The 18,004-nt window shown below is 37.0% G+C and overlaps 2 protein-coding genes and 1 long non-coding RNA gene across 5 annotated transcripts in view; 2 read left to right on the top strand and 1 right to left on the bottom strand.

Moving 5' to 3' along the window:
- The window catches only part of xpr1a (xenotropic and polytropic retrovirus receptor 1a), a 76,369-nt gene extending 72,150 nt beyond the window's left edge, over positions 1–4,219 (bottom strand). For both annotated transcript variants that reach the window (XM_082187681.1, XM_082187680.1), the window contains exon 1: positions 3,790–4,219. In XM_082187681.1, coding sequence (XP_082043807.1) covers positions 3,790–3,858 — 69 coding nt within the window. In that variant the 5' untranslated portion in view covers positions 3,859–4,219. The remainder of the gene's footprint in view (positions 1–3,789) is intronic.
- A 1,524-nt stretch (positions 4,220–5,743) lies between these two features.
- acbd6 (acyl-CoA binding domain containing 6) overlaps positions 5,744–18,004 on the top strand; it is a 35,060-nt gene continuing 22,799 nt past the window's right edge. Inside the window, exons 1-6 of one of the 2 annotated variants that reach the window (XM_082187683.1) lie at positions 5,744–5,897; positions 5,995–6,239; positions 7,869–7,933; positions 8,607–8,703; positions 10,014–10,096; positions 14,074–14,179. In XM_082187683.1, the coding sequence (XP_082043809.1) occupies positions 5,894–5,897; positions 5,995–6,239; positions 7,869–7,933; positions 8,607–8,703; positions 10,014–10,096; positions 14,074–14,179 (600 nt within the window). In that variant the 5' untranslated portion in view covers positions 5,744–5,893. Of the gene's footprint in view, positions 6,240–7,868; positions 7,934–8,606; positions 8,704–10,013; positions 10,097–14,073; positions 14,180–18,004 lie in introns of both variants that reach the window. The other variant, XM_082187682.1, reaches the window with a different exon arrangement.
- LOC309512210 lies at positions 6,260–7,188 on the top strand. Its single transcript, XR_014210924.1, has 2 exons — positions 6,260–6,770; positions 6,850–7,188. It is a non-coding gene; the product is annotated as an uncharacterized lncRNA (long non-coding RNA).

An 18,004-nucleotide genomic window follows, 5' to 3' on the forward strand; every position in this document is an offset into this window, starting at 1 on the left:
GTGTGAACAGCAGGTCTGTGAAGTCAGCCAGCAAAGATCCATACATCCCAGCCAGTAAGCAGACCTGCTGCTTTGAAGAAAATGAAGAAACAAGCACATATTCTCTCTCTCTCTCTCTCTATATATATATATATATACAGTATATATATACACACAGGCAAGTATCACTAGATATTGCTCATACTTAGGGTTAGTGATTTACTCTAAACCCATTATCTAAATGCATTTAAGCTTAAAAACTTGAACTGTTCTGCCTCAGACATGAATTATACCTCAAATGATCATACTAACATTTTCCACCAGTGGACAATAAAACAAGCTAAATAAATCTTATAGATGTACTTTAAAGGAAGGATCAAAGTCATATTAAGGGATCACAAATATTTGTGGGTGCACAGGCTCTACTGATTTGCAATCTACAAAAGCCCAACATTTCCTAACAATGCCTTAGCAACAGCCCAGAACACACTAGCAACCACATAGCAACACACATTCATTTTCTCCACAAGGAAATTGATTTTGAACAATAACTTAAAACCTTTAAAGACAGACCTACTGTGCGCTATGAGGTTGTTAATCCATATTTGTTTCTGCTCAACTGTCAGCTTGCGTTATTTCTGGTTATTTTTTAATAATCATTTCAACAGCAGAATTCCTGGTGAAAAACTAAATTACCCATGATTCTGTACAGAAAATTACACCAATCAGAGAGTTTAAAAAAGCAACACACTCCAAAATAGCTTTTTAGCACCGCCCACTTTCACGAAGCACTGCAAATTCTCTGTAATCTCCCTATGCTTTCAAAATATTGAAATACTCTATATTTGCATATTTTGCAATAAACTTAAAATATATTGTTTTTTATGTATAATCAATGTTTGTAAATATTTTACGGTATACTCCTCCATCGTTTTTAATTTGATTATGCTGTTTCCAATGCTTCATGGGATTGTAGTTCTTTCCCTCACTAAAGCCGTTAAGTACACACAGTTTTGTCTCTATATTTTTGTTTGATTTTTTTTTTTTTGCTTCAAATCAAAGTTTGTAGATTCACCTCACAGCTGATTGGCCTGGTTCATGGCTTATAACTTAACTTAAACAAAGACTTTTTAAAAATCCCTATGGGAGAAATTAATAAAAAATAAAAAATCTGGAACCAGCACTGCTAAATAAGGCCCTCTATTAGCAACTGCATAGCAACACCCTAGCAACGCCCATAAACACACCATCTTTCTCACTCTCTCTTTCTCCCTTCTTAGTCAGGCTTAAAAGTCAAATAATAGCGATTTAGCTATTTAATATGCACAGCCCGAAGTGTGAATCCTAATTAATTTATCACTCAATCAGTTTGTCAATTTATCAACAGAAAGACTAAACGATTCATCAACCTCCTTTCACCCTTCTACTACTGCAATGCTCTTTCCATCTTAATTCACTTGATATTTCATAATATTTTCAAGGTCATCCTTTAAATATGTTATGTAAAGTATAAAACAATAAATATTTTGTCTCGTTCAAAGTTTTAAGGGAAGGACTAGGTAAGGAAGTTTGGCCCTTTAAGAAGTTCATTCCTTGTAAGGTTCCTAAAGCCAGTTTATGGACTCAGTTTTATTGCTCAGAGCCTGTGCGGATGCTTCACATTGACTTTCTGTGGCGCTGTCAGCCACTGGCGGCAAAGCAATACATGAGCAGAGACAGAGTCCATAGTTATCATGGCTTAACTGCTCACAGAGGGACTTCAATGACCAAACATTAATAAATTCGGCATTTCTTTGGGATACACTCTATAAGCTGTATCACATTGTATTAAATGTAGCTGAAAAAAGATGTTCGTCTTCATCTTGTAAATCAGAGCTTAGACTCTCACTACTGAACAATCTGTCACTGTATGTAAAAAATAGAGCCAGACAGTTCATTGATAAGGCTGTACAGTGCTGGAAAGGATATTGCTAATCTGTCTGTGTCCCAAACGGTATAAACACAGTTCACAAATCCATTTAACATTCCCTGTAGTGTCAAATGACAGGCTGAACATTATGAATTAAACTATTTTCCTTGAGTCCTTTGTCTTGTCCTTGACAGATCAAGCTGGAATCTCACTGCAGTCCGTTCACACATGCAAATTGGCACATACTGAGGTTTGACGGTGAAAGTCAGATGCAACAGATATAGAGGCATCATGCCACTAAATCACTTGAGAATATCTGCTTGTAATGGTCAAAGACTAATCAATCTGCCAAACTATGTGAAAACAAAGAATTACTACAGAATAGACTGGATAAATACATTTTGTTTAGAATAGTCGCAGTAGTTCATGTTTGCCTGGGTTCTCCGTCTGATTACAGATTCAGTGCTCCAGACAAAGGAATTCTCCTGCTTTGCGCCAAGACGCATGCTGAAGCCCTGACCATCCATCATCACACAACAAATACCATTGATTTATTGTCTAACTGTGCAGTCAGTCAATAATTTCACAGCACAGAAACAATAAATAAATCAACATGAGATTCAAATCTGGCTTGAAATCCTTCATTATTCAACAGTTTGAATGAACAGTTCAAAAAAATTTTTTCAAAACTAATAACATGACAGTCACTAATACTACTACAAATAATAATAATAATTCCTCAGTTAATTTTAATTGAGAATGTTCTTCTGATTCATTTTAAATGAGAATGAAATTGTTTTATTTTAGGCAGAATTACATCCTCCTAAAGCTGAGGCTTGATAGTGGGGCATTTTATATTTAGCAATGGATATACCATGAATCTCTCGGAGCGCTTTCCTTTGTTCATAATTCATAAAACTAATGGTGGATGGAAACCTTGGAAACCATGGACTGAAGCTGTATTTAACCTTTTGTTAATGAAGAAAAATGTGTGCATTATTATACCTACTTTATGTTGTTGAAATTATGCATACATTTCTTGCTATTTTTTTATGAAAGAAAGAAAGAAAGAAAGAAAGAAAGAAAGAAAGATTTCTCAGCAGAAATACTTTGAACTCAGCAAATTAATTGATGCAGACATAAAGTGGGCGAGCAAGCTAATTACATAAAATGACCTTTCTGGCTTAATTCCAAAACAGTAAGAAAAAAAAAGAAAAAAAAAGGGGAGAATTTAGGCGAGTTCACTTAATATAACTTTACAATTCTGTTATATTGAAACAGAATTGATTATATAGATAGTTTATTATTATTATTAATTTAAGTCATTCTTCTTTGTGCCAAATGTGCAGGCAGGTGATTGGCGATGTTCCAGACGTGTGAGAGTGTCAAGAAACCAGAATAAAAATCAATAACTGAAATTTGAAAAAGGAACAAAAAACATTAAAATATACAAATATAAATAAAATTGTCCAGATGTAAAAGCTGCCAAAGGGTCCCTCATTAATACCAAAGACCCCGAAGAGACAATTAATCATGAAATTATCATGTAGTAGCCTAGGCTATGTATTGTGATTCAACACAAAAATGACAAAAAAAAAAGGTGAATTTAGCAATTGATTATTTTCCAGAAACATCATTGCTTCACCTTATGTCTGATACGATTTATTTTTTTAAATGCATGCAGGTCATTTAACTTAAGCCTGTAACCCATATTTATTTGCTTCCACATAATATTTACATTAATATTTACACTATTCAAATCAAACAATCCGGTGAAGTTTTGCTCCGCAAATCTGAACAGGCTTCTGGAACCTCTGAGTTGCTTCTCAATCTCTAACGTTAGACTAGGACGCAACTACGGACTACATGCACCATGTAAAATTCATGCATAAACCTCTCACCTCGTATTGAATATATTGTTTCCTCCATTCTGGAGTAATATGGGCGGACAGGTGCTCCGCAAACTTCATGCTGGCGGAGCAGATATCCACAGTCGGACTATAATAATATCCTCGGGTCGGGCAGCGGCTTCTTTGGGGCTTTTGTTATTTCTGTCACTAAGTTACGGAGCCTCATGCGTTGCGTTGCTTTCCGCTCTGTCTAAATCAAGTCCGGTCTATCACAGTCCACTATTCCCCGGTCCCACATATTACCCCGTTCAAAGTAAAACCCGCAACTTAGGGACTAAAAGAAACCTCGTCCGACTCCCCAAAACAGGTGCCTGAATGACAGCGCTACAGCCCCGGTGCGGGCGAATCTGGGAGTGACTTTCTCTCTCCAGACTCTCTGGGCGTTTGTGAAGAAGCTGCTGTCCGCCATCAGCGCGCGCTGAGTGAGTGAGTGAGTGAAAGACGCATGTGCGTCACCGCGCACCGCGAGGCGCGTTTACAAATAGGCTTGTTGTTTGTGATTAATCATGCCCTTTGGCTTAATATTTTAGAAATAATAAAGTTTAACTTTTTGTTATTGTTGTATTCTAAAGCCTGGTTTCACAGACAGATTAAGTAAGACTTAACATGTAAGTAACTTTTGTTGACGTCTGACGTGCCTTAGAAAAAAACAAAACATTACTGGTGTGCAGCTTGAGTCAAAACACATATTTTAAGATATGTTAGTGCAAGTTGCTTTCAGTTAAAACGGCTCTTGCATTTTAGACTAAAATGCTTAATCCTTGTCTGTGAAACCAGGAGTAAATATTCTATTGATTTTTTAATAGTGAAGAATATGTAAAAACAAGAATATGTAAAAAGTAGCCAATAATCTTGCAAATATTTTTTTACATATTGTATATATGAAATTGTATATATATATATATGGTTAGATCATTCTTTTTATTTGTTATAATATGATTATAGCTATGTTAATATTAATATAATGATGCACATGCTTATGACATAATTATGATATATTGATATAATAATTAGGCTATGCCAAAATTCTATAATTTAGCCAACACATTATTTCCCATCTTGGTTGATGGTGGTGGTTTATTTCTTGGGGCTAAAATAGACATTTTATAACAAGCTGACCTACCTATCTCTATATTTTAGCATACAAGAGAGCATAAACACTTTCAAAACGTACAAAAAACATCAATAAATATATCAATATATTCATTGATAGATATTAATCAGGATTAAAATGACATTAATGATTTAAATACACAATAAACAAAAAGAAAGTTAAAATTAGACATCCAGCAGGCCATCTGTGCCCTTCACTCGTGTTTATGTTAAACATATTTACTTACATTTTACTGATGTATTGCTTGCTGACTCAAGGCCATAGAGAGCTGATTTATGCCTACAGCTTTATGTTGTAATATTTTTTACACACCATGCAGGGTGGCGAATTTAGCTTCTGGGCAACAGTTTCGGACTACTACCGTTCTCCAACCAGAAATGTTTATATAAAAAAAAACAGTTTTAAAAAAAATGGTTAAATTAAATATTTTATAAAATCTAACAATTTAGTTAATGAGCAAGGCGCATTACACTGGCAGGAATAACGGCGAGATTCGCCTGGGAAAATGTGATTTGTGTGTCATCTAGTGGACAATGTTTGCATTGCAAAAATCTGCGCATGAATCATAACTAATGAAGAAATGAATATCAGGAAATGACCACTAAGAAAAGTTTGTTGTAAATGTAAATTAAATGTTTGTAGCCCTTCTAAATTTTGACTTGAAATTCTGTCTGCTTTCTAAGTTCTTTGAAATTGCAATGGCAAATACTTCATATTATGTCATATATAGTACGGCAAGAACTATAGTAATATATGTAATAGATGATACGTCTATAAAGTTCGAGAACGGTTGCAATATTGATTTTGATTTAACTTCATGCGTTTACTCTACTGTAAAACGGTAGGACCTAAAAACCGGTCGCAGGACGCACTCGTGCCTATTATTGTGACGTACAACTCACGGACCAATTCTCAAAACAAGTCCGACTGAATCGGATTACGGATAACGTACTGTAGCAGTCAACTGTCTGCGCTGGTGTTATGAGTAATTAATAATAATTAAATCACAAATATTGTTGATTACCCCTATAAGGCATCTTCATTATCTTCAATGGCTTCCCGATCTCCGTCCTCCTCCCCAGACTCAGCGACAGGCTCCGGTACTGATCCAGCCCGGCCTGACACCGGAGAGCCGCTTGGTGGAGGATCCGACTCGGATTCAGATTTCGGATTAGGGAAGTTTGATTGTGGTTCTGCGGATACAGCGCTTCGATTAGACGGAGCAGAACTGGAGAATGAGTTCGAGGTGGCAGCGGACCGGGTCAGAGATCTCGCCCAGACAGCCAGTAGAGAGCAGCTGCTGTATCTGTACGCCAGGTTCAAACAGGTAAACAGAGCCTACTTGTCTTTTCTTTTAGTTTTTACCATATCTTATACTGTAAAATCATAATACATTTAAACGAGATCTCCCGCAACACGAAACGAAGCGTTGAGATTATTTGTGATTTTGTTGATTTTTTTTATTTACTTATATATTTTTGGTTACACTTTATTTTAAGGTATCATTGTTACAGTGTAATTATACATTTAAGGACTGAGTAATAGGTAATATAAATTAACAACATGTACTTACATTAGGGTTAGGGTAGGATTAGGGTTTGGTTTAGGCTTAGTTCGAGTAATTATGCATAATTAAGTTGGCTTGGAAAAGCCAATTTACTGATATTGTACTTAAGATTATTATTATTATTCTTAGACTAAATTTCTCCACGTAACTCCTCCTAAACTGTTCAAGCTACAACCACTAAACTCAGACTAGACCTTCAAACTGTTCTGACTCGAGTTGCTTTATATCAGACTTGCTGTTTTCCTAAAATTGCTGATAAAAACTTTGAAAAATCCCATAGACTTTCATTGCGTAATGTTCAAATTGAGCCAAAACTATTTAAACTTCAACTGCCTAAATTCATATTTTGACAGTTGGAGAGGCTCATAAGACTCCATCAGCTGCCATTCTATGTACTATTTCTAATTCATTGAGACTCATTTAAGCTTTCTTTCTTTCTTTCTTTCTTTCTTTCTTTCTATCTTATATTTCTTTCTTTCTCTCTTTCTTACTAATCTTGCTTTCTATCTAACTAATCTTTCTTTCTTTCATTCTAACTTCAAACTAAATTCAAATTTTGACAGTTGGAGAGGCTCATAAGACTCCATCAGCTGCCATTCTATGTACTATTTCTAATTCATTGAGACTCATTTAAGCTTTCTTTCTTTCTTTCTTTCTTTCTTTCTTTCTTTCTTTCTTTCTTTCTTTCTTTCTTTCTTTCTTTCTTTCTTTCTTTCATTTCTTTCTTTCTCTCTTTCTTACTAATCTTGCTTTCTATCTAACTAATCTTTCTGTCTTTCATTCTAACTTCAAACTAAATTCAAATTTTGACAGTTGGAGAGGCTCATTAGACTCCATTAGCTGCCATTCTATGTACTGTTTCTAATCAATCAAGACTCATAAGCTTCCATTCTATCTAATATTTCTAAACTGAAAACCTTCAAACTTCTACAAACTTTTAAAACTACTAAACTAAAACTTAAACTTAAACTAATTAAAACTAAAAACCTTCAAACTTCAAGCTTTTAAAAATTCTTCAAACTTTCTGGAAAGGCTTTTTCATGCCAACTTAAAGTTTGTCTACAAACTTTTTAATCTAGTTTACTGTTATTACTGTGGTAAGTACATGTAACATTATGTAACAGCGGAACTGTAAAATAAAGCCTTACCATATTTTTTAACAATGAATGATGGCTAATACAAAGTTACCCAAAATGTTATGTAATAAAAATAATTAGTAATGGTGTTTTGAAGTAAATAATAGTTTCCATGCTAAGTTTTGTACACTCTTGACAGATGACCATGCCTGTTGGTTATGAAGTCGAAGACATTGGACATTGGGATCAGTTATTTGAGCATTTGTCAGTAATTTTATTAAGTAAATATTATTAATACATTTTTGTTTGACAGGTCAAAGTTGGAAAGTGCAATACAGCAAAACCTGGTTTCTTCGATTTCGAGGGTCAGAGAAAATGGTAAGACTCTTAACAAGTCATGTTTCATGCTAAATCTGAATTTTGATTTGGGCTCATTTCATAGCTGACAGTGACATTTGTTGTCATCATAACATCCATGTCATGGATACCAGACGCCCCGTCCAGCCACCTGATTAATACTATGAATATTAATAATAATTCATTACATTTATATAGCGCTTTTCTCGGCACTCAAAGCGCTTTACATAGAAGGGGGGAATCTCCTCAACCACCACCAATGTGCAGCATCCACTTGGATGATGCGACGGCAGCCATATTGCGCCAGAACGCCCACCACACACCAGCTTACTGGTGGAGAGGAGACAGTGATGAAGCCAATCAGTATATGAGGATGATTAGGAGGCCATGATAGACAGGGGCCACTGGGCAAATTTGGCCAGGATGCCGGGGTTACACCCCTACTCTTTCGAAATACATCCTGGGATTTTTAATGACCACAGAGAGTCAGGACCTCGGTTTTACGTCTCATCCGAAGGACGGTATTGTTGGCTCTTATGACAAATTGCTTGTAATTTTCCTCAGTTGTCAGTCTTTGTATATAACCATCCGCTAAATGAATAAATAAATCCACTTTGTGTCCAATAATATGAGCTTTTTGAGAAAAAAAAAAAATTGAATCTTTAAAGTCTGAGAGAGTGCTTCCTGTTTACAGGTCAGCATGGAAACAGCTGGGGGACATGAGTGCAGAGCAGGCCATGCAGGAGTACGTGTCCTGTGTACATGCCCTGGATCCAGAAGGCAGTGAGAAGGTAAATAATAAACTTACTGTAGGGGCAATTGCATAAGGAGATGGAAAACAATGTTTTTCTTTGGTCTTTTGTGAAAAAAAAGTCCCAGTCCACCTATATAAGTTATGGATGAACAGATTTGCATAGTATTGTTTTGAAAGATTGTCACTTGTCAACTTGGAGATGGATTTATTGCTCGCAAATAAAGCATGACATTAATCAGCATTTTATTTTTTCATGCAAATAAACTATACATCTAGTAAGTGGATCTGTGCTGTAATGTTACTGAATAACATGTCCAGAAGAGGGCAGTCTCTGATTGTGCAGTTGTTGTGGTTGTGCACTCCTGGTTTTAATAACCCTTGGTTTTTTTCTGATTATGCTCAAAAGATATCAGAAACAGTATCTATCTATCTATCTATCTGTCTATCTATCTATCTATCTATCTATCTATCTATCTATCTATCTATCTATCTATCTATCTATCTATCTATCTTCCTGCTTTTTACCCATAATCCACGTCAGAGCAGATCCATCCCCCTTCATTGATACTACTGCAAGTAACCCAGTCTGACTGCCATCCAGACCAGCACAAAAGCACATAAACAAATTCCCCACCTTTCAGAATGAACTGATTGTGTTAGTGTGTTAAAAAGAAGGCAGGCAGCTCCATTACAAGGTAGAGAAAGAGCCCTGGCGAGGGAGGAGAGACAATAGCTCGTTGCTGACCTCCTGTGCACTTCTGTTGTTACGTGCACTTGCTGTGGAGGAAAAAAAAAAGTGCACACATTTACGGTATTTTAATACAAGCCTGCTATTCAAACAGAAGTGCAGATGCAGCGCTTTTCTGCCCTGAACTGTAATATTTTGAAGTCATTGAATTAAAAATGCTGTATAATAGAGCTGGCCGGCTGCACAAAGCAATTTTAATCTTTTCCTCAGCGAGTTCCACCAGTGGTTAAATATCCAGAGTCCTTTGTGCTCGCTCTCTTGCTGTTGCCAAGTGCTGTGCTGTCTGGAAAAAAAGTGAATATAACAATGTCAAATATACAAAACCTGTCAAGTCTAGCAACATGTGCAATGTCCTGCCAGATTTCTGTCTTATTCGAACTCGATGGAGGCGTATTGTACATTTCTCTTGTAAATTAAACTGAGAGTGACTACTATGGGCTACTGTTGTGTTTCTGTCTTATATAGTTTCATGTCCTGTTTGTTCAGCAGGCGAGGGATTTCACTTCAGTTTTGTGGCTTTTCAGATGTTTAAGACCTTTAAATGGACCTCTAGGCTTCACTTTGTGGGCATTGTGACAGTTTTCTGTTTCTTTTTTTAGTCGTCGGAGCGAAGGGGAGGATATAATAGAACTGGATTCGGTGGGCCAGCGGTTAGCTCTCTATACCAGGAGGAAAAAATAAGGTAACAAGTCTTGCTTATGAATATGATTATTTTATTGTAATTTTTTTATTTGATCCAGTGATCACTCTTGTATCAGTGATGCATGATTCATTTTCCTGCTCAAGGAACTCGTGGATACCAGCCGCCCCGTTGCTTCTTCCAATGAGACAAATTAAGGGCTGAATTCACATGGTTTTACCTCTTAAATTAACAGTATTAGTATGCAAGCATAGGGGGTGAAGAGGCCTTAGGAAGCACTGGAGTATAATTACTTTTTTATGATTATATCAATGATAGGAATGTAAAATGGATCCAGGCATGGATGGATAAAGAAATATATGGAAGTATCAATACAACAGGGGTTCGTAACCCAAGTTGACGTGTCCCGGGAGAATGTGAGTCGTTCATTGGGGACGGAAAAGCAAAGAGGCAATTAACATCCCGTTCCCCCTCCTCTCCTCCCATTTGTCGCTCGCTGAGCGTCCCATTTCGGGCGTGACCCAATCAGACCGCCATGCAGACTGCTTCACTGCGTTCCAATTTCCAAGCTCTGTGATTGAGAGCCCTCCTGCATATTCAAACCTCTCGTTAGCATTTGATTAGAGCGTCTTAATGGATTCTGCATTGCCCGATTGCAAAACCAGATGACCTGTAACTCCAGGACCATCTCATTTTTTATAATTTTTTTTTTTTTTTGCTCAAACTCACTTGAGGAACAACAGCCGATAAGCTGATCTGATAATCCTGTGCTTCTGCAGTAATCATGAATGAGGACGCTTCATTCACTGTAAGAATGCATGATAGATGAGTTGTTCTGTGACGGCTTGGAGAGAGATGAATCAGATTGATCTGATCTGATTAATGGGGGCAGAGGTGTCAGTTTTAGAATATCTGGCTATTTTGGAGGGCAGTGTGTATGTGTCAGCTCTGCTCATCACTGATTGATGATGTTAAAGGGATGGTCCACCCAAAAAATTAAAATTCTGTCATCATTTACTCAGCCTCATATCGCTACAAACATGCAGGACTTTCTTCTGTGGAACATAAAAGATGATATTTTGAAGATTGTTGGTAACCAAACAGTTTCAGTTCCATTGTATGGACAAAAATACAATGAAACTCAATGCGAACTAAAGTTAAAAAAATTTTGGAGAACTATCCCTTTAACATTGCCTGGTGTGCAAGAAGTATTCGGGATGGATTCATTCAGTAAAACTTAAAAGAGTTGTTCATTATATTTTAATATCTATGTTTTAGTCTTTTAAGATTCCCCTGTATAATCTGCATTGAGGTCTTGTGTGTGAAAACTTGGACATAGGTCTTTTGTTTGGTCTCTCACTAGTCAGAAAACGTTGATCAAGCGTTGTGGAATGACAGAGTAGCCAGTGACCTTCCCAGAATGCTCAGCGGCATCGCTGATGCCATGTCGTTTATCAGTGGGCCATTAATCAGGTGTAAGCGTGGGCTTGTGTGCGTGTGTGTACTCGGGCTTTAGGAGCACAGGCCAGCATCAGTCTGACGAATGAGCAGTTTTATTGATTAGTTGCCCCGGGAGACGGATGATGCCCACATGGCACAGACACACTGGGTCACGGTAAGACCACAAACACTCACATATTCATCCTTATTTACTATGAGTGAGATAAGGCCAGGTTTAGTGCACGCATACATGGGCATAAGCCATTTTCCAAGAATACGGTGGACGTTGGTGTCCCATTACTTCTAAGTACAGACTTGTTATTGAATTTGTTCTGAGAATTATTTGATATGTTAGACAAACTATTTTATTACATAAATGTAAGATAGCAAGATGTTGTAGTTCATTTTAAACACCAACATTTTTGTTTACCCCTTAAAATTCTGTCACAAAAGGTAACCTTCATGAATACAATAAAATAAAATAATACGATTATGGTTATGTCATAATTGTGACATAATCTGATGTCAAATTCATGTTACAAACTAGCTTAATTTAGGCTAATTTTACAACTATGTTTCTCATTCTGACTTGATAGTTTTTTCCATAGATAGATAGATAGATAAAATTTAACTGTAGTTTTGAAAATGACTAAATGTAGGATACACTTTTACCCAATCTAGCTTGGTAATCTTTTAATAAAATTTTATTATTTTGATTTTAAAAAAGTTGCATATTTAACTTTAATTTTAAAAATGACAAAATGTGGATCAATTTACAACACTTGTCTTGTACCCGTTCTAACATTATTAGTTGTTTTTTTATTAATAGATTTTGTATATTTAACATCAATTTAAAAAATCACCAAATGTAGGATAAAATTACAACCCTCTTATCTATTGTGACATATTTTTTAATTTGATCAATTTTAAATAAAACATTTTTAAAAAGAATTTCAGGCCCTTTTTGAACCTTATTTGTGGAAACTGCAATAAATGTTTTTGTCCTACTGTAAGTAATTCGTTGTGTTGTAGGGTGTCTTTCCATTTTTATGCTGACAATTTCCAGATCTATTTACCAATCAATAGAAATGATCCTTCAGCAATTAAACCTCTATTAATGTGCCTAAACAATGTCAAATCTTGGCTAGCACATTTATCTTTAAATGACACGATTTCTAACCTATAAAACTTTAGATATGGCTTTGTTCATGCATGTATTACTTCTCGGTTAGACTACTGCAACTGTCTATTCTGTGGTATTTCTAAATCTCAAATCGCTCGCCTCCAACTGGTCCAAAATGCTGCTGCCAGATTTCTACAGAAAAGTCATAAAAGCGATCACATCACTCCAATTCTGAGGGCTTTTCATTGGCTGCCTATTCAGTTCAGAATTGATTTTATTTGTTCACAAAACCTTACATAACCAAACTCCCATATATCTAGTTGAACTGCTGCATCCTTACACCCCCTCCAGAAGTCTAAGATCAAGTGACCAGAACCTTCTTTTTGTCTCTTTCTCTGTGGTTGAGCCACGGCTATGGAATAACCAGCCTTTAGATTAGATTAGACTGGCAACTTCCCTGATGATTTTTTTATTCTCTTTTAAAAACGTATTTGTTCTCCCTGTTCTAGTGTTTTTAACTAGAATTGATCTTTTTGAGGCATATGAAATGTAAGATGCCAGGCATAACATGCATCAAGTTTTGCACACAATTAATGCATTTATTGTGTTGGTATCAAACTTTTCCCACCACTGTGTGCATATATTTAATATTTCTATTTTGTGTCAGTCTGTTGATTGTGTATTAGAAATACTCTTGACTGATTCAGTCTCAGATATCAGTTCATTTAAAGTTGGCCCGCCTGTATTTCCTGTCTCTCTCAGGCACGGAGGTCCCGTCCGCTGCTAGTCTCATCTGCCCTGCCCCCTGTAATGAGAGTGAGGGGCGGCCACACAATAGGGCTCCAAATGCAATTAATCTGCCATCCTGCATGGGCAAGAGGGGCAGGGGTAAATCTCTTAATGAGATTTCTCCAACCAACTGTACCTCGTCCCCTATAACCCTTTTTCTTTCTCTCTCTCGATCTCTTGCTCTGCCCTGCCTGGTTCGGCCCAAATGCCACAAGGTGATTAAAGAGGAAAATAATTAAAACTGCTGTGGTGAGCGCCAGCCTCCTGAGAATGCGCCACAGAGGTGGATGGGCATGTAACCATGAGATGCCTTCCAGTTACATGATTTTTTTGCGGCATGCTGCACCTGTGCGCATCAGTTTGGCCCTGTTTAGCCTGGCATTATCTTGGATCATCACTCAGTCATATTTATTTACAGGGTTCAGATTTTCTAGCGTCAACCTTGACCCTGGTTATGTAACATTAAGAATAGACTATTGGTTTCTTATTTCCTTACTATGATTTAATGCTATTTCATCAGATGTTCTTTAATTCATTTCTATGACATTTCGTAAAAGGTTTTGTGTCATCATTTGGTGTCAGCAATGGAGCCTCTTGGAATTGCTCAGTTTATTATTGCTTGACATTTTTTCAGGGTATTTTCTTTTTTTGTTGTGTTTGACTTCAGGGAAGAGGACAAAAATATTTTCGACTACTGTCGAGAGAACAACATCGAACACGTCAGCAAGGCCATCAGCTCCAAGAAAGTGGACGTGAACACAAGGGACGAAGAGGTTGGCTTTTTCTTATATTTATACATTTTATAAATGTAGTAGTATTTTTTATAAATTGATAAAAAAAATTAAATACAAAAAATTAAGCATTTAACAGCATATTAGACTGAATTCTGAAGGATCATGTGACACTGAAGACTGAAGTATTTATGCTGAAAATTCAGCTTCTCCATCACAGGAATAAATTACATTTTAAAACACATTAAAATAGAAAATGGTTATTTTAATTTGTAATAATATTTCACAATATTACTGTTTTACTGTATTTTTGATCACATAAATGCAGCCTTGGTGAACCTAAAAGGCCTCTTTCAATAAATGTATTTATTTACACGAGTAAAGTGAACTTTAAAGGATATTCCCTGTTCAGTGTGTAGGGACCTTGTGAACCGCACCCTACTCTCTCTCTCTCTATCCATGTAAAGAAAAGAGATCAGTCCTCGGTATTTCCCACACGGCTAAAACTCCAAAGGTCACTGGATGCACCATTCATCCTCTCATCCCATTTTTATTCATACATCACCGTGACCAACTGGCCCGTTTCATTTCTTTCAGCACTCCAATTCTGAAAGTGGGGAACCAGTTGGCTCAGCATCAGGTCGGCCAGATGGCAGCCTTTGTCAGTCCACCATTGTTCGTCTCGCTAGTGCAGTTCAACAGATGAACCAATAGAGGGCACTGGTGAATTGAAATCTGGTGTGTAGACTTTCAGGCCCAACCACACTGATTTACATGGGGATGTGAATTAGAGAAGAAAACTGGTGGAATATTTTAAATTATAATATTTATTATAATCAATATGCTTTTTTGTTGTAGCTGTGGCATAGCCTGTAGTGTACAGGTGTGTGTTTGAATCAGGCTTCCCTTCTCGATCCATTTCTTTTTCGTATGCAATGAATAACTTTAATGTAATTATATATATATCAAATGTAAATTTATGTTCCTGTTACACTTCATTTTCCTGGTTAAAAAAAACATTACATAAAAGGAGAGACCAAATATGACCAAAAAGGAGAGACCATCTAACTATGTAATGTTCTATTTAATAAATCAAGTATACATTTCATCAAGTTAGTCCAAAATAATAACTAAAGTCAGAAACAATTTAAACATTTACATATTATTTGTGAACTAATGTTCAGCTTTTCTTTTTAATACTTATTTTCAGCAGTCATAAAGCGTATACACTGGTCACAGACACGAAGAATAATTTTCCCAAGCTGATTGCTCACTAAAACCCCCCAGTCATCATGTTTTCAACCCATTTCAAGTTTGATTTTGACATGACATAAAGCTGAGTGGCTGAGTTGTTTACTTAAAGGTGCTCTAAGTAACTTTTTTACCTTAACTGAACAGCTTCGGAGTCATTGGAATGGTTATATTACTTATTTCGTGTTGAATGGTGGTCGTTTCGCACCCCCCTGGTGCCCGTGAGCGGAAAATCCGCACTTGCAACTTTGAGCCGGCGGGCCGCCGGCCGCTGCGTCAGGAAGTCTCGCGTGATATCAGGTCTCGCGATGTAAACAATTGCTTTACGGCCAAAAGAAATCTGCTAAAATGCTGTCATTATTGCCCTCCCTCACGCTGTTTGAACCCGAATGAAGAAGACGTTTTAAAGAATGTCCCGTCTGCTTTGATGTCGTTGATCTATAGCCTCTGGTGTCTGAGAATCGCCAACGAGTTTTTACAACAGTGTTGTCAAATACCTATTCCGAAGCTGTGGGGGGAGCTCTAGAGAGAAACCTGCGAGCAAAAAGCGAGAATACAGCGAAGAAATCCCGAAACTACTGAGCCCTGCTTTAATTTTAAACGCTTTTAATTTTTTTTCTCAAACAGCGACCCCTAGAGTCGCTGTGGAGTACTTGTATTTAACATTACTGTCGTAAATGCTACTCACGCAGAGCCGTCTCTGCACTCTTCCGACCGCGCTTTCTTCGTTTTCTTCGTCGACTCTGCCATGATTCCCGTCTGAAATGCGTGCTAGTGTCTTCCATAGAGGCTGCTTAATATGTTGTTGATGTATGTGACGTCCTGCCATGAAGCAAGTCGTGATTCTCGCGAGATTTGGCGGGGCGCCACTCTCAAACTTGCATTGCTGGTTTTGCCAGCGGCGTCCCCCCCTGCTTTGCTATCGCCCTACTACGAGTTCGTTTACCATCTAAATGATTTCGAAGCTGTTATATTAAGGTACAAATCTGGAATAGTGTGCCTTTAATTAGTCTTACCATTAACCCATCATTGTCTTCATTCAGGCCGCACACGAAAACAAGAGGCGGGATTTATTGCACAAACCTATCATATACAATCATATCGCAGTGGAGGCATTGCCTCCTCTCACGTGACTTTCCTCCCATTCATTCTCAATTACCCCCCCAACAAACTCACCGCTAACTTTGGGGGTCTGTTAAAACTCAATGGGGTCAGGGGAGGCAAGATTCCCTCTGTAACTTTACCTGTGGGTGTCGCTGTTGGACAGTTTTTACTTTATAAAAACATGTGACTTTTAAACTTTTTAATGTCACATTTTGTAATATTTGCGTTGTTTTATTTTTGTAATATCGATTATTTTCTCATCCAGTTTGTTTTGGAGGAGACACTGCCTCTCTTGGCTTGATTTTTCTGTGATCTTCCACCGATGCTGTGCTACATGCTCAAGGTCACACCTGTGAGAAACAAGGTCTTGCTTCTAGCCTGAAGCCCTGAACACACACTCTAACTCACTGCAGCATTAAGATGTGATGTACGCGGTACGCACTCTGCTCTGAACATAATGCCATTTGATGTTTTCAGCGGAGACTGTTGCCAGTGGTTTAATTTGGGCTGAGATGAGCTTCATAGCTGCCATTTGACCTCCTACAGGTCGGCCCGTCTCTGCAGGGGTCAAATACATTACCCTTAATGTACACGTGCAAGTGGGTGCGGGGCAGCGGGGAAATAATCTCTGTGATGATGACAATAGATCAGAATAAACTGGGAAACTTTGAGTTATTCAGGTGGGATGACAGTGGATTGTGAGCAGAGGGGTGCTGGGACCTGGGGGAAGTACCACACGCTTTACACTTCACTGCTGGAGAAAGGGTAGAATGGACTGCATAACCATGGACACACACGCACTGAAGGTGGACGTGATTATTCCGGTTTGTCTGTGTGTGGTTTTTTTTTCAGTCTGAGAAACGCGCTAACTGATTAATTGCACTGACTGAAAAACTCCTTTGTCTTAAAAGTTTTTTTTATATTGTTTAGATATTTGTGGGCCTTCACTTATAATAATAATAATAATAATAACGTTATTTATAAATCTAGGCTTGGATAGAAAATATTGTATTAGGACATGTACAGTGAGGTCCAAATGTTTGAGAGAATTTTATTTTATTTATCAATTCCTATTATATTATATTATATTATATTATATTATATTATATTATATTATATTATATTATATTATATTATATTATATTATATTATATTATATTATATTATTAAAGACATTGACTATCTTAAACTTATACTGAGATAGTTTATTAGTGAGATTTGTTTATTTTCAATGAAAAACAATGGTATTCACATAGAACATTTTTAAATTTAAGTATTCTCACTAGTGGTCTCAGTCTTTTGGCCCCCACTGCACAAATGTTAAACCATGATATTCTTGGAGTACCATGTATAAAACACGATGTAAACATGAATCATTCAGTAGAACCACAGTATATTTCAAAGTACCATGATAATTTCCATCTCCTACCATCACCCGACCACCACATAGTGTTTTTGTAAAATAATTTATTTCTGAATCAGATAATGTTAAATGAAAACAACAGCATTCTA

This window comes from Leuciscus leuciscus (assembly GCF_965113295.1).
Source record: "Leuciscus leuciscus genome assembly, chromosome: 13".
NCBI classification, from domain to species: domain Eukaryota; kingdom Metazoa; phylum Chordata; class Actinopteri; order Cypriniformes; family Leuciscidae; genus Leuciscus; species Leuciscus leuciscus.